General features: G+C 35.5%; 1 protein-coding gene across 1 annotated transcript; it reads right to left on the bottom strand.

The window, feature by feature from the left end:
- Positions 1-309: 309 nt before the first annotated feature.
- LOC141705017 (secreted RxLR effector protein 161-like) lies at positions 310-699 on the bottom strand. The gene has a single exon (XM_074508093.1). It carries the CDS (start codon positions 697-699, stop codon positions 310-312), a length of 390 nt encoding a protein of 129 aa, XP_074364194.1.
- Between the last annotated feature and the right edge of the window lie 14349 nt (positions 700-15048).

The following is a 15048-nucleotide window of genomic DNA, read 5'->3' as shown; positions in this document are numbered from 1 at the left end:
AATTCAAATAAGTTCTAAAAAGGCTAAAAATCCAAGAAACACATGCCCCCCTTTGTGTTGCATTCAATAACTAACAAAGAATTTTGATGAAATGTGTTTCATTCTGTGTTCTTTGATATATCCTTCCTTGAGTTGATAAATGCATGCAGTGTTATCCTCAAACATGACAGTAGGACTTCTTGTGATGTCCAACAATCCACATGATTCTTAAATATTCTTGATGATAGACCGCAACCAAACACATTCTCTATAGGCTTCATGAATTGCAATGAGTTCTGAGTGATTTGTTGAGATTGCCACTGTAGTTTGCTACATGGATTTCCAGGAAATGGCTACACCGCAATATGTAAATACGTATCCAGTTTGTGATTTGCCAAAATGAGGATCTGGAAAATATTTAGCGCATGCATATCTGATCAACTGAGATGTTGAGTTTTTCGGGAAGAATAACCCAAAATCAGGTGTTCCACGAAGATAAAGAAATTTATGCTTGATCTCATTCCAATGTCTGTCCATCGGAGTAGAGCTAAATCTAGCCAATAAATTCACAACAAATGCAATATCTGACCTTGTATTATTTGCAAGATACATATATGCCCCAATTGCTCCAAGATATGGGATTTTAAGACCAAGAACCTCTTCACCATCTTCTCGTGGTTGAAATGGATCTTTATCAGGTTCTAAAGATCTAACTACCATTGGAGTAGTCAATGGATGAGATTTATCCATATAAAATCTGTTTAAGACCTTTTTTGTATATGTGGATTGGTGGAGGAAAATTCTCGTTGACAAGAACTCGACTTGTATCCCAAGATAATCTTTTGTCCTTCCAAGGTTTTTCATTTCAAACTTTATCTTTAGGCATATGACAGCATCATTAACCTCCGTAGTTGTTCATACAAGATTTAAATCATCCACATATACAATAATAATCACAAAATCATATTGTGATTTTTTGATAAAGACACATGGAGAAATTTGGTTACTAATATACCCATTATTTTGTAAATAACAACTAAGTCTGTTATACCATATACGATCAGATTGTTTCAGTCCATACAATGATCGTTGAAGTTTAATGGAGTATATATGATGAGGTTTCTTGAACCCGTCCATTTTTAACCCTTCTGGGATTTTCATAAAAATTTCACTATCAAGCGAACCATATATGCAATAACGACGTCCATAAGACGTGTTTCCAAATTTTCTTTAGATGTCATACCTAATATAAAATGAAAAGTAATTCCATCTATCACTGGCGAGTATGTCTCTTGATAATTAATGTCAGGCCTTTAAGAAAACCCTTGTGTTACAAGTCAGGATTTATATCTCATGATTTCATTCTTTTCATTTTCATTTTATTATGAATATCCATTTATTCCCAACAGGGTTCACACCGATTGGTGTTTGGACAACATGTCCAAATACTTCTCTTTTACGCAATGATTTTAAATCTGTTTGAATTGTATCTTTCCATTTTAGTCAGTCTTTTCTTCGACGATATTCATCTACACTTTGTGGTTCAGGATCATAATGTATGTCGACATCCAATGCCATATAATATAAAAATACATCATCGATTATGGATTTACTTCGATCCTATAATGTCATATCATGTACATAATTTATTAAAATTTCATGATTGTTTAATCTCGTATCTTCGGGGACTGGATTCTGTTGGGTAGTGAATACAACACCGGGGGGGGGGGGGTGAATGTGTTTTCAAGATTTTAATGTCTTTTTGAACTTTTAGTAATGGTGAATAAAGTAGTCTATGTTGTAGAGATAATGTATTTTAACAAAATAATTAAAACATGCATATGAACATAATTATCTTTCAAAACTCACTTAATTTTATATTAAAATTAAGCTAGTGTTTGCTACAAATTTCTGGGTTCTTAGTATGTTAAGAACTCAGCTTCTCTCTTGAGATTTACAAGAAAACTTAAGATCTATTTGTTACAACTTAAAACAAAGCATCTGGTGTTTACTTTATAGTACAGTAAATACGGGTTATGACACAGCATGCATTAACATGTACTAAACTCTAATTTTGGATAATCAAATCTTTCTATTTCTATCTTAGTGTATCTTTGCTAATCTTGCACGCCTGTGACTTTACTTTGCCAGTTAATCTTGGCCTTTGATCTTGTACTCTTCAAGCTGCTTTCGTAGACGTTTCAAATCAGTGATTGATTTGTTTGTTGATTGATAGTCTTGGATATTAAATTGATCTGCATTCTGTACTTGAAATTTTACATCGAGATTTCCAGTTAGTCATGTAGAGAACTCGATAAATATAATAATTTATCGAGATCTCTAATAACTCTATAGTTGTTTGACTTATCGAAGTCTCTGAGTTCTATAAGAGAATTTGGCTTATCGAGATCGCTTATCTTCATATCTTCACTTTGGGTTATCGATGTCTCTGAGTTCTCGAGTAACAACCTGACTTATCGATATCTCAGAGATCTCTAGTGATAATTTAACTTATCGATATCTCAGAGATCTCTGGTGATATTTTGACTTGTCAATTTTTCAGAGTTCTCTAGTGAAGAAGTGACTTATTGATATCTCCATTCTTCATGTCTTCAATTTGTCTTGTCGATATCTCTGAGTTCTATAGTAGCTTTTCTTGACTTCTCGATAAGTCATTCTGGAGTTCTTGAATGACTTCTCTATAACACATAATCCGTGACTTGTAGATTTCTTGACTTACAATATTTTTCTCAAAACACATTTATTCAACTCCAAACTTCTTCACACTTTCTCTGAGGCATGATCTTCATGATCTTCTTCCAGAGTTTATTCTTAGGCTTGAACTGTTTACAGAAAAATACTCCAGTCTAATTTATTTACATTTTTACAGACTTAAGTGTTACAATACACAATGCAAACATAGATTACAATACAACTTACTTAGGGTTGTCAATTTGTCTTAGTCTTGTTATAGTACAGGCATGTCTTGCACAACAATCTCCCTAATTTGTGAGAAGATTGCTTATCACAAATTCATGTCTGTTAACAAGACTAACCCCAAGCTACAATGGACAGATATATTTATACATACAAATCACAAATACAACATTTATACATTAGGTGATTTTGAGTTTAACAGCTACATACATCAGAAAAATATTGTATCTCCTATTTCTTCTCTAATGAGGCCTTTTAAGTATACAAGAATTTCCAATTCCTCTATTATAGGTATCCCTCTTAGAGCTTCCACAAGATTAAGTTTGTCATGTTTTGAATAACCACTCAGCAAATCAATCCTAAACCTTGAGAGTTTGGCAGCCTTGACATTTAGAAATCTTCCATCCTTGGTAACTCTGCTCATCCCTTTTTTCTTGAGATCTTCAGATCCTTGAATAAACATTTCTATTTCCTCATCATACTTCCTCTTCCTCTCCTCATACTCAGCCTTGTTCCTTGCTCTTCTTTCCTCCCTTGCTATCAACCATTCAGCTAAAACAGATCTCCATGCCCTGGTTGCAGTGTCCTTGTCCTTTAGTAAGCTAATCACTCTCTTAATTTCTGTGTGAGAAAAAGTGTACATTAAGTTGCTGTCAAGAAATGTGAAGGACCCATCTTCATAGTAGATTCTTACTTCCCTTAGTGTTACAACCCAAACTCTGACTATTTCCTCAACTAGTTGTTGAAAGTAGTCTTCATCTGAGTTACACCAGTTTAGAGGTAGAAAATCACTTTGCTTGTAACAAATCCTGATGGCCCTCTCAGTAACTTGCACTTTCTCGGTATGCTTAGCTTTCTTAGGATTCCTCCCAACAAACTTGTAGTGAACTTCGAGTGATGGCTTGACAGAAGGCAGGTTTGTGATTTTCTTGAGAAATGTTTGGCTTGAGATGATTGGAATTTTTATAAAGGTGTTAGCAGTTTATTTGTATAAGAATCTAGGCTTTGAGGTAGGAGGTGGTTTAGTGTATGAGTTTGTTGGCTTTGAAGTTTGAGCTTGGTTAATTTGGATTTGTAGGGTTTGTTGGTGTGGTTATGAACTGTCTTCATTCTTCTTCTTTCTTCTCTCATCATGTAATAACCCAAAATTTTGAACTTTTTTGTAACCCTTATGAATAGTGTTTTGCTGATTATGCTGAATGAAAAAACTTTACATGCCACACTATGTAGGGGTTCTTCTATTGTTATTCTGAGATCTTATTAGTACTCTATATGGTATATAAGTGTATGTAAAGATCGTCAGAATCCAAATTCGAACACTTTGATTTTTTCCCGAAAATCCACCAGATACCGAAAGAATTGAGTATAAGGTAACAGGATAAAAAGGATTTAAATTTAAGGATTATAAGAGAGGGTCATAAAAAGGAATATAATGTATTGAGAAAGGTTAAGGAAACCCAAGTAATAAGATCCCAGGTATGATCCCTCAAACGAGAAACGAGAACGAAAGTTAAGCGAACCATATAACAGATCAGCGGTCATTAGGCAAGCAATTAGGAGTTAATCAAGGAGGTTAGGGATGATGATGTCATCAAACCAATAAGAAGAGGACAAGCATGGGAAGATGACATAAGAATGATGACCTAAGCATGACAAAAAGAAGTGTGTTGTTGGTTGATTGTGAACCACACAAAATTTACCATGGTAATAATCTAATTAACAAACAAAGTGGATCAACCAAGCCAAAAACAAATCATAACATCAAAAACACAAAACACTTCATTTCCAACATGAAGCTCTCGGCTTTCCTTTTTTTCAAAGAAGAAAATTCAAAATCCAAGATCCAAGCATTGTTAAATTGCAAGGTAATTATCCAAGGTTCCTTATGATTAGTTATTGCTATCCTAGGAGTTTAAGCTCCAAATTCCTTCACAATCTCTTTCAATAAATCATTTAAGAAGAGAGTGAATAGTGTTTTCAAGAAATTTAAATTGTTTGATCTTGTGTTTTTGGATAGATTAAGCTTTGGTAAGGACTTTCAAGGGTGATTCCAAGCTCCTTAGTTACTTTTACTCACCAAGGAAGGTATAATCTCATACCCTAGCCCTACTTTTGTATATTTAGAGTTTTTGTGTCTGGTATGGTTCATGAGAAGCATCATTCTTGTAGACTTAGAGTGTGGTTGGTTTTGTAATGAGTTTGGAGTTGTAAATCTTAGATTATTGGTTAATAAACTTAAGTATAGTTTTAGTTCATGTTTGAGAATAATATAAATTGGAGAACTTGAGGTGTTGGGGCTGTTGTAGTATTGTATGGATGGAGTTTGGTTGTATGGTTGATTTGTGGTTGATTTGGAGTAGGATAAAATTTGGTAATCGCGTAAATATAGCCGTGGTAATGCCCGATTTACTTTAGACTGTTTTGTTCTTAACATCAGGACCCGAGAACTCACTGTTAGGTTTTGACCATTGCCATGATTAGATAATTCATGTTACGAGCTTCGTTTTGATATGTGGTTCGCTTGAATCCGATGTACGGTTTAGGAGAAACGACCGTTTTAAGTAACGGCGTTTCGCGAACGAACCATTACCCATCGCCTTACTTTGAAACATTGGTTAAGGACCTTAAATGACTAATTGGATTATGAAACAATTAAGTAAAATGGATTAGGCAGTTGGTAAGGTACTCGCGAAAGAATCGCCTTAAAACTCTTAATCGAATAAGGTTTATTCGATAACTTTATATTATTTAATGAATATTATTTTGAATATTCATTCGAACACTTAAGACCCCGTTTATTTTATTTAATGAATATTATCTTGAATATTCATTCGAGGACTTATGACTCTGTTTATTCTATTTAATGAATATATTTTGAATATTCATTCGAGGACTTATGACTCCGCTTATTTACTAAATAATATTCTTTATTTTATTAAAGAATAATGTTTAGATAATCAAACTTATTTTCGATTATTCAATAAAGATCGTACTTTCGTATAAGTATATCTTTGGTTATTTAATATTCGTTTCAAGTATGAGTTTTAAAACTTATACTTCAATTATTTTTATAAAGATTATTCTTTATGGGAATATTATTTAACCAATAATATTCAGATATTTTCTAATATATTGGGACTGATTAATTTCATTAAATCAACATTACTCCAAACATTCTTAAAAATGTTTTCGAGTTTTCAAAATGATTTTAAAAGTGAGAGCGAATTCCAAAACTCATTTTTATATTTAAGATCTTCCTTTCAAAGGGGATTTAAATACTCGCTCAAAACCTGGGGGATCCGGCTCTATGGTGTATTTTATATTCGCAACGAGGTTGCTGTTTTGGTAAATGAATTGATTACTTACCCAACGTTTGGGAAGTAAGTCCATCTATTGAGACGGCATAAGCAACATGGGCTCAGTGGGCGTCCATGAAAGTGTAAGTGGCCCAGTGGGAGTCCATCAAATGCGTAAGTGGCTGAGTGGCAGTCCAGCATAAGGTCCCATTGCGGCTAGGGTGATGACCAGTGGGGAATTCGTCCATCTACTAGTAGAAAAGGTTACTTATTGGTATCTTTGCCTGATCAGCAAGATATCAGGTTTATGCCAAGGTTTTCTCCTTTCCAAATTCATTGAATATTGCAACTCTGTTTATAATTTTCATAACAAAGGTTTTCAAGGAGTGTATGAAATGTATATATATAGGTGCATATATATCGGGACTTAATGAAGTATCTCGTAACTTCATTCTTTCAAATGATATTTCAAAGATTGAATTTATTCAAGTCTTATCTTGTGGTCTCATCTATGGGACGAACTTTTGAAACTAATTATAACTTGAACGGTGGTAGTTCAACTAGTAATCAGAAAAGATATAAGTATATTGGAGTATCTTGTAACTTCATCTTTTGAACTTACTTATATCTAGTAAATGATTATCTTATGCATATCAAAGGTATTCAGAAAAACGTTGAGACAAGGTTAGATATATGAGATCACCTTGCAACGATATTTTTATACAGTTATAAACTGGAACTCTGTGTATATTATACATGTCTGAGGATTTCAATGATTGTGAAAAGTATATATATATACTGAATATTTTGCGACGTGGTCGCATTAAGATATCAAACTTGGTTCTTTTCTTCTTGACCAAGACTTTCATGAGTACTATGGGAGTGCTCATATATTGTTAATTATTATACATATTATAATAATTAACAATATATAGAACAACAACAGATAGAAAAGATGAACATGACCAAGCTTCCAATTCGCAAGCGGTTAGGAAACGTTCCGCAGTTTTCTGGAAGCATTGATGTCGCCGTAGCTGAGGTAGGAACTACCAATAGGCTAGGCTTCAACTATTGATGAACCAGACTTATGTAATTATGAATTGTAATAATGGGAAAGAATATGTAAATTATTCAGAAACCCTTTTGAGGTGAAATGGTTTATAATTGTGGAATAAAATGACTTGTGTTATTTTTGGTTTTCATCTCTGAGACTATAACTTGTGGTGTGTGTGTATATTGTGGGGTCACAGTACGCAGCAGTTGGTTGATTGTTAAGGTTAAGTATTATTAAGGGAAATGGAACTCGTGACAACCCGGATCCCTGACCCCGGATCGGGGGTGTTACAGAAATGGTATCAGAGCCAAGTGTTATAAACCTCAGAGATGATGTGACGTTAAGATAATAAGTTCACTAAGATAATAAGAACTCTTGCCAAGTTCATAGTCGGGCTACCTAACGTAGTATTGACAGTTAAAACCCTTACGGGAACCCTTATAAATATTATGATAGTAACATAAGTTCATTCTCGTATAGGGCAGCGGGGCACCGAACTCTGAGGTTCAGGAGCATCAGAATGAGGATGTTTTATTACATATTGGAGATCAAATTGTGAATCCAATAGAGTACCCTAACGAGGGATCGGATGAGATTCATATTGAGAATGTTGCGGTTGAGGATGTTATCCCAGAAGGGATTGTTGCTGAGGAGGATCTCGTGGAGGATCCTGACGAGAATGAAGAGAGGACCGCTGAGGAATTGATGACCGTAGTCAGGGCGACTACCAGGGCTAGAATGGCCGCGAGGGTAGCACTAGAGGATGAAGAGTTACCAAGGTCACAAAGGATAATGAGGGCAGAAGGAGTGGGGCCTTCCACGGCACCAATTATACCAGTATCAGACCCTCTTCCAGAGATTCCTGTAGACATCCATGAGGTTCCACCAATTCCTGTTCCCTCCCCTGTACAGAGTCCAACACCTACTGAGGAAATGCCACCTTTATCTCTTGCACCATTGTCACCTGATACCGTGCTTGGTTATCCATTTAGATCTCCTGGGTCTGCACCACCTGCTCCCCATGGACTGCTAGATTCTACCACTCAGGCTTCTCTTATCGCCAATTATCATATGACTTTGGGTGGCCTGTCTGAGGCCCGTAATGTTAGAAGTGATCTGTTGGACCGACTTACTGCACCAAGAATTGAGGGCGGGGTACTTCCGGCAGGATTAGCTTATAGCATGGACATGAGGCTACCACCCGAATTACAGCTAGAGACCATCTTGAGGGTCAGGTTGATCCATCTCTACTTGCGACTATCTTAGACCTCATCACCTCTATGATGGAGCAGGTTAGGGATGTCGTGCGTGCCCGCATTTCTTGATCCATGGTAGTGTGCAGAGCCAGAGCGATTAGACAAGAGTTTCATGTTGTACCGCTTTTGGAGGATTAGCCTAAGTTATGAATGATTGGTGTTAATGACTAGATGATTATCCATGGTGGTACTTCTGGGATAGAAGCAATCAGATCAAATGATGTAATTCTCTTTAATGTGTTCAGTTGTTGTACCCTCGAACAAATGGTTATGTATATATTCATTAATTTCAGTTCAGATCAGTTTGTTTGTGATAAGTTCATATTGTTAATTGCACTATTAACACTTAAAAGAGTGTCATGAAGTTTATAGAACTTGAGAATTCATAATTTGCAATCATGCAAGGACTGAACGAGGGAAAGACTTAAGAAAAGTAAGTAAGACAAATATCCAGAGATTCTCAAAAATTTTCCAAGCATTGTGCCCCACGAGGAATAAGATTAGGGGCAAACCTTGAATGTGATAATCAGGGAGGTCACAATTAAGATATAGGGAACCCAAAATATAATGAAGTGGAAAATGAGGATTTTAAATTAAAAGATGACCCCAATTATGGGGAGTAGGAAGAAATATTTAGACTGAGAAAACAGAAGTCGAGCAAGATAGGAAGAACCAAGATGGTACTTCTATTGGGAAATCCATGGACCTGCCTAAAACAAAACTTATACTTTTACCCCTAACCACCACCTTGAGGAAACAATGTGGTGTGAAATTCTTTCAGGACCTTTAAGTCGCTAAGCTCTCAGAGTTCCAAGGAAATAGCTGACCCAGTCGAGGCAATAGCCTAGCTAAAGGAAATAGAGGAATCATTTGAGATTCTAAATGATTGACGAATCAAAAAAGACTGTTTTTGTCACTTACCCTCCTAAGAGAGAGGCCACCCGCTGGTGAAAGGCCAAGGAAGGCACAAAGCAAGAGATTATAATAAACTGATTTAAGTTCAGTCAATTGTTTTCAGGAAAGTACTTCCCAAGGTTATGGAGATAGTGTAAAAGCTTTAGAGCCAGAACAAAGGCAGACGAGTATGATGAATTATGAATCTAAGTTGTAAAAGTTGTCAAGATTCGTTCTGAGGACATGAATCCAGAATGACGGGATGTTTGAAATCAGTGCTTATGTTGTGTTGGTTCATGAAATAATGATAAGAGAAAGGAAAATAAAAAGAAACTGAAGTGGAAAGGAATATAAAGGCAAAGAGTTTGAGGAATGATAAGGGAATTGGGTATGAGGAAACCCTAAAGACTCGTATCAATAGAAATAGAAAAGTATGTAATCGTCAGGATGAGGGTGATTCACCATGAGTTAAAATTGATGGTTGAAGGCATAAGAGATACGTATATTTTATCCCCTGTAAGTTGGGAGGATTCGAGGAAACCTTGAGATAGTTCGAAGGATAAATAATGAGACGCGGATAGACTGAGGAGACAAGGAAGTAAGAAATTAGGAAAATTGGATGAAGGAAGTGACCTTCAAGAATGTGAAGTGTAAGACCGGTGGCTTGATACCCAGAAAGAGAGACGCCAGGTATGAAAGATATCCCAACATTGAGATGACTATTGAGATAAATAACAAAAGTAAATAAGGAATTATTAAGAAGAAGTTCACGTTGAACACGACCAATATCTTCCACGACATCCCTGTTGTCATTACCAAACTAGGAAAGAAAAGCGGGTAACCATTGTTATCTTTTGGAGGCCATATGGATTGAACTTATTTTGAATAAGGATGTTATCGTGAAATTGGTATAGACTATCGAGGTGGGAATGATTGAATAAGATAATCTATCAAGGATATATGACTTGATTTATCCATGAAAGGATGCAAGTACCTTTTTAAAGGTGGATTTAAGGATATAACTTCGATAACTTGAGATGAACCCTAGGGGAATGCATAAAGGTTGGCATTTCACCCTTAATAGGGACATTATGAGTTTGGGTAGTGTGGAACGAAGGACTAAGGTAACAACAACCTTTAAAGATCAGTAGAGAAATTTTTCAGAAGTACTTAAACAATGGTTCTAGTATTTATAAATGGTATCTTGATATGCCATGTACCTAGGGAGTACCGGATAAAGAATTTAAGGATAACCTTAGAGGTTTTACAAGGAAAAAGGTAATATTCAAAGTTCTCAAGAATAGAAATTTTGATAAAGAAAATATGACATAATTATAATAATGCCAGGTGGGCACGTGTTGAACCATAAGAAAGTATAGATCGACCCAATGAAGGTCGAGATTGGTGAAGAGGAGAAGGACCCAAGATAAGAGACGTCCTAAGTATGATCGAGAGTCAGTCGTGACAATGTTCACATCTAAAGACGAAGGCAATGACTTATGGAAAAATGGTGATTTTTTTTTCTCTCACCAGGATTTAAGAAAAGCATTTTCACATAAACAGTTATTGAAATGAGGTAGAAAATTTAGTTGGAGGTGGTTAAAATGACATTGATTGTAAGGAAATTTTACTATCAGGAAAGGTCAAATAGGTGGCCGACACTTTAAATGTAAGAGGATAATTATAGGCGCTCATGCCAGAGGAATACAGTGATGATGGTTGAAGCCGTGAAGGTTGTATTATGGTTTGGAAGATTGACATTCCTTCTGATGACTGTGCAATACCCAACCGTAATAGTAGTTTGGTAAAGGTTTAATTCGTGTAATCGCCATGAGCGGGCTATCTATCTTAGAAGGTACTATCTTGAGATAAGCCAGGACCATGTTACGAAATGACTAAATGAACCTTTGAGATGCATGTCTCCCAATAAAGATATGGTTAATAATGGTATAACCTGCTATCATTGCTTTAATTGAAACTCTTCTGCAATTTTATCTGCTTCATGTCATATGTACGCCAAGTTCAGGGGTGTTCTTCATGAATCATGGAATGGTGATTATGTTGCCTCCTTAAAAGAATTTGATACGACATGTATGGACTCCGTATGGTTAGCTATTAAGATTTCATAGAAAATGAATGACTACAGTAGGTCAGCGATGGACCATAGTAATGCAGCAATGATTCTGCGAGTAATGAGTCGATTACAACCATGAGAGTTGTATTGGAATGGATGTTGAGATTGAGTACCACTAATCGGGTCGTGGTGGTGTATAAGTTATCATTGATAGACTAATTAAGTAGATCTACCTATTGAATACTTATTTCTTCTTATCAATAGAGAGTCGTATTACTATACGAGGAAGGTTGCAGTGCAAGCATAGGATTCTAGTAACGATGATGTCTAGAATGAGACCCCAGATTCGATTTTCGATAATGAGGGAGTTTCAAAGGTGATTGAGTATAAGCTCGAGGAAGAGCATGGGTCCATAGAATGATGGACGGAATAGAAAAAATATTTAAGCATGCGAAATGCGATGTGATAATACTTGATGTTGATATATATACACATATGTTTTGTTCTCCTATGACAAACCTCTATAGTTCAGAGGTAGATTCCAAGCCAGATATTTTGTGGCAGTATATTTTTTCATATATACAATTCTCTTCAATTCGTTTTTCTCTTCTTTTCATTTCATATAAGATGAGAAGAACAACCCTTCTAGAAGGGGAGGTATTGCCGAATGACTATCTATCTGTGTGATAGAAGCCTAGTAGGATACCACATATTGTTTAATTGCTTGTCAAGTACTAAAGGCTGGCCACCTTCTGTACAACTATGCAATATAACAAGTGTTCATGATCATAGTGATCTATCAATAAATTCTTTACTTCTATATGAAGGACCAAACTTTCGAAGATGGAGCAGATAGAGATGAAGTGGTACCAAGTATGGTGGTATTCCAATTCTAACGCGTTCGTGATACTAAGGTTGACGTGATTATTAAAAGGTTATAGAACACTAACGAGCAAAAGTGTAATCAGTATAAAAGTTGGTACAGAAGATAGTAACGATTACGAACTGGAAAAGAGTGGGTATTGAGGAGCAAAAGCTGTAGATCTAGATGAGATCATGAGAGTCTGTACAATAGACTTGAAAGAAATTGGAATGATCACCTAACGCGGATTAAGTTTTCTTACGATAATCGATCGTATGTCAGTATCGAGGTATCGCCTTATGAGATCCTTGAGGGAAGATATTGTCGATCTCCCTTATGTTAGGATGAAGTTGTAGAGCGCAAGATGCTCGGACCCGCAGTAGTCCAAAGGACCAAGGATATAATAGATCTAATCAGAGGACGGCTGGTAGTAGCCCAAGATGGACATAAGAAGTATGTGATTTGACACGAAAGGACAAAGAATAGGAAGTAGGGGATCTAGTGATGTTATAGGTATTCCCTTGGAAAGGATGGATGTGGTTCGGAAAGAAAGGAAAGCTAAGCCCACGAATGTGGACCCTTGGATATAATGAGTCGTATTGGGAAGTTAACATATGAGCTAACCTTACCCCGAACCTTAGCAAGTTCATAACGTGTTCCATGTATCAATGTTAAGGAAGTGTAATCCGGATGCCAGACAAATAGGGGCATATGAGCGCATAGACATGCAACCAGACGTAACCTATATGGAGCAACCAGGAAGGGTTATCATTCAAAATGGGCAAGTGCTTAGAAGAAGGGTTATCATGCTAGTCAGGGTTTATGGCAGAACTACAATGTGGGAAAATTGACTTGAGAGTTAGAAAGTGCAATGCTAAGAAAGTTGAAAGGAATATGTCCTAAGTCCAATCATGTATGAGGATTTAGGAATAACTTTTATGTAATCTGTTTTGATTTCATTGATATTAATAAAAGACTTGTTGTGTTTTATTACGGGCTTTATCTATTTAAGTGTTTAAATAAGATATACCATAGTTTAGAGTAAAGCTTTTTATGGATTATGATGAGATCATAATAGTGAGACCTAAAAAGATGATAACTCTAAACTTAAATAGTTCCTGGTCATAGGATTACTAACTGGTAATTAATAATCCGCAAAGATCGGTACATACTATACTTGCTTCATTATGAAGGATGTCTGTTCTCATAGACATTTATGTGGTGATACTATAGCTAGTATGTAGGTGCTTATTATAGAATAAGTTCACTGAACATGACTCGCACAGCTGAACAACTGATGGAGTTCACTCACGTGTCAGCAGTTGTTCACATAGTGATAGTTGTACAAGTATCCTTAGACTTGAGGTCATCATAGTCATCTTGTGTACACTGAACTATGCTTTGGTTTAGTTCTTAGTCTCCAGGGACAATTATTAGGGCTCCGGGTATAGGAATTTGTACACGAAGATAGTGTATGATCAATAAAGGATCTACCCCTTCCAGTGAAGGAAGCGAATGTTCAAGGCTGATCCACTTATGCTAGTTCAGGAATCTCTGGCCAGAGTAAATGAAATTAGAAAGGAGTTTCTAATTTGCATAGAACTACCATAGTAAATGGTAAGCAAAGTGATTGAATTAGATAGGCTTGACACGAGATCCATGCCTTGTATTTAATCGGGATATTGTAGGGTAGAAGGAGTTTATTGTACGGTAACTATTCACTGACAGGTTTTGGTATTCTAAGCAGTGAATTCATATTATTCGGATAGTCGCGATATGTTGAGAAGCATCACTCACGATGTAGAATAAATGTGATTAATTAAAATCATATTAATAAATTAGAGAATTTATATAAATAATGATAAAATAGTTTTATATTATTTATTTCTACTACCGGCTTAATATTGAACCTACAGGGTCACACCATAAAAAGAGAATGATTTATTGGTGGAGGAATTAATTAATAATGGCTAATAATTATTTATTTGTGAAATAAATAATTATTTGGCAAAATTTTATAATTGATTAAATGAGATTTAATTGATTATAAATTAATTAAGAAAAGTTCTTAATATTATTAATTAAGGATTTAATTTTTGGAAATTAAATCAAGAGAGAGAATTATTTCTAAAGTGTTTAGAAAAAGGATTAATGATTAAAAGGTGTTTTAATTATTAATGAGAATAATAAATGGGATAATAATATAATTTTTATGGGAAAATTTCAGCTGAAAATTTGCCTATAAATACACTATTATAGACCCTAATTTTATTCCAACCTCGAAACCCAAAACCCAAAAAGTTTGGAAAAACCCAATTCTCTCCACCTCCTTCCTCCTCCTTAACATCGTTTTCTTGGTGGATACCGGTGGAGTGCTTCACACTTGAGGAGCAACTGCTAAGGATCTCTGATCGTTGTCTCTGAATTATTTTTAAAGGTTAGATTCGATCCCTCGAATTTTTATTCACGATTTATATGCTTTTATTTGGATTTTGTATGTGTAAAAGTGTTTTGCCATGACCCCGCTGCGTTAAAAATCCAACAATGGTATCAGAGCATAGGTTATATGCATATAGATCTGTGGTAAAAATTTCAGAATTTTATGTGCTTGTATGAATTAATTATGATTTTTACAAGTTATATCATGGATAATTTTGTCTGATGAGAAATCGTTTCTCAGAATAATTTTGATTGTT

This window comes from Apium graveolens, unplaced genomic scaffold (assembly GCF_009905375.1).
Source record: "Apium graveolens cultivar Ventura unplaced genomic scaffold, ASM990537v1 ctg8457, whole genome shotgun sequence".
Classification (NCBI taxonomy): domain Eukaryota; kingdom Viridiplantae; phylum Streptophyta; class Magnoliopsida; order Apiales; family Apiaceae; genus Apium; species Apium graveolens.
The sequence above is the reverse complement of the archived record's forward strand: the minus strand, read 5'-3'. Positions and strand labels throughout refer to the sequence as shown.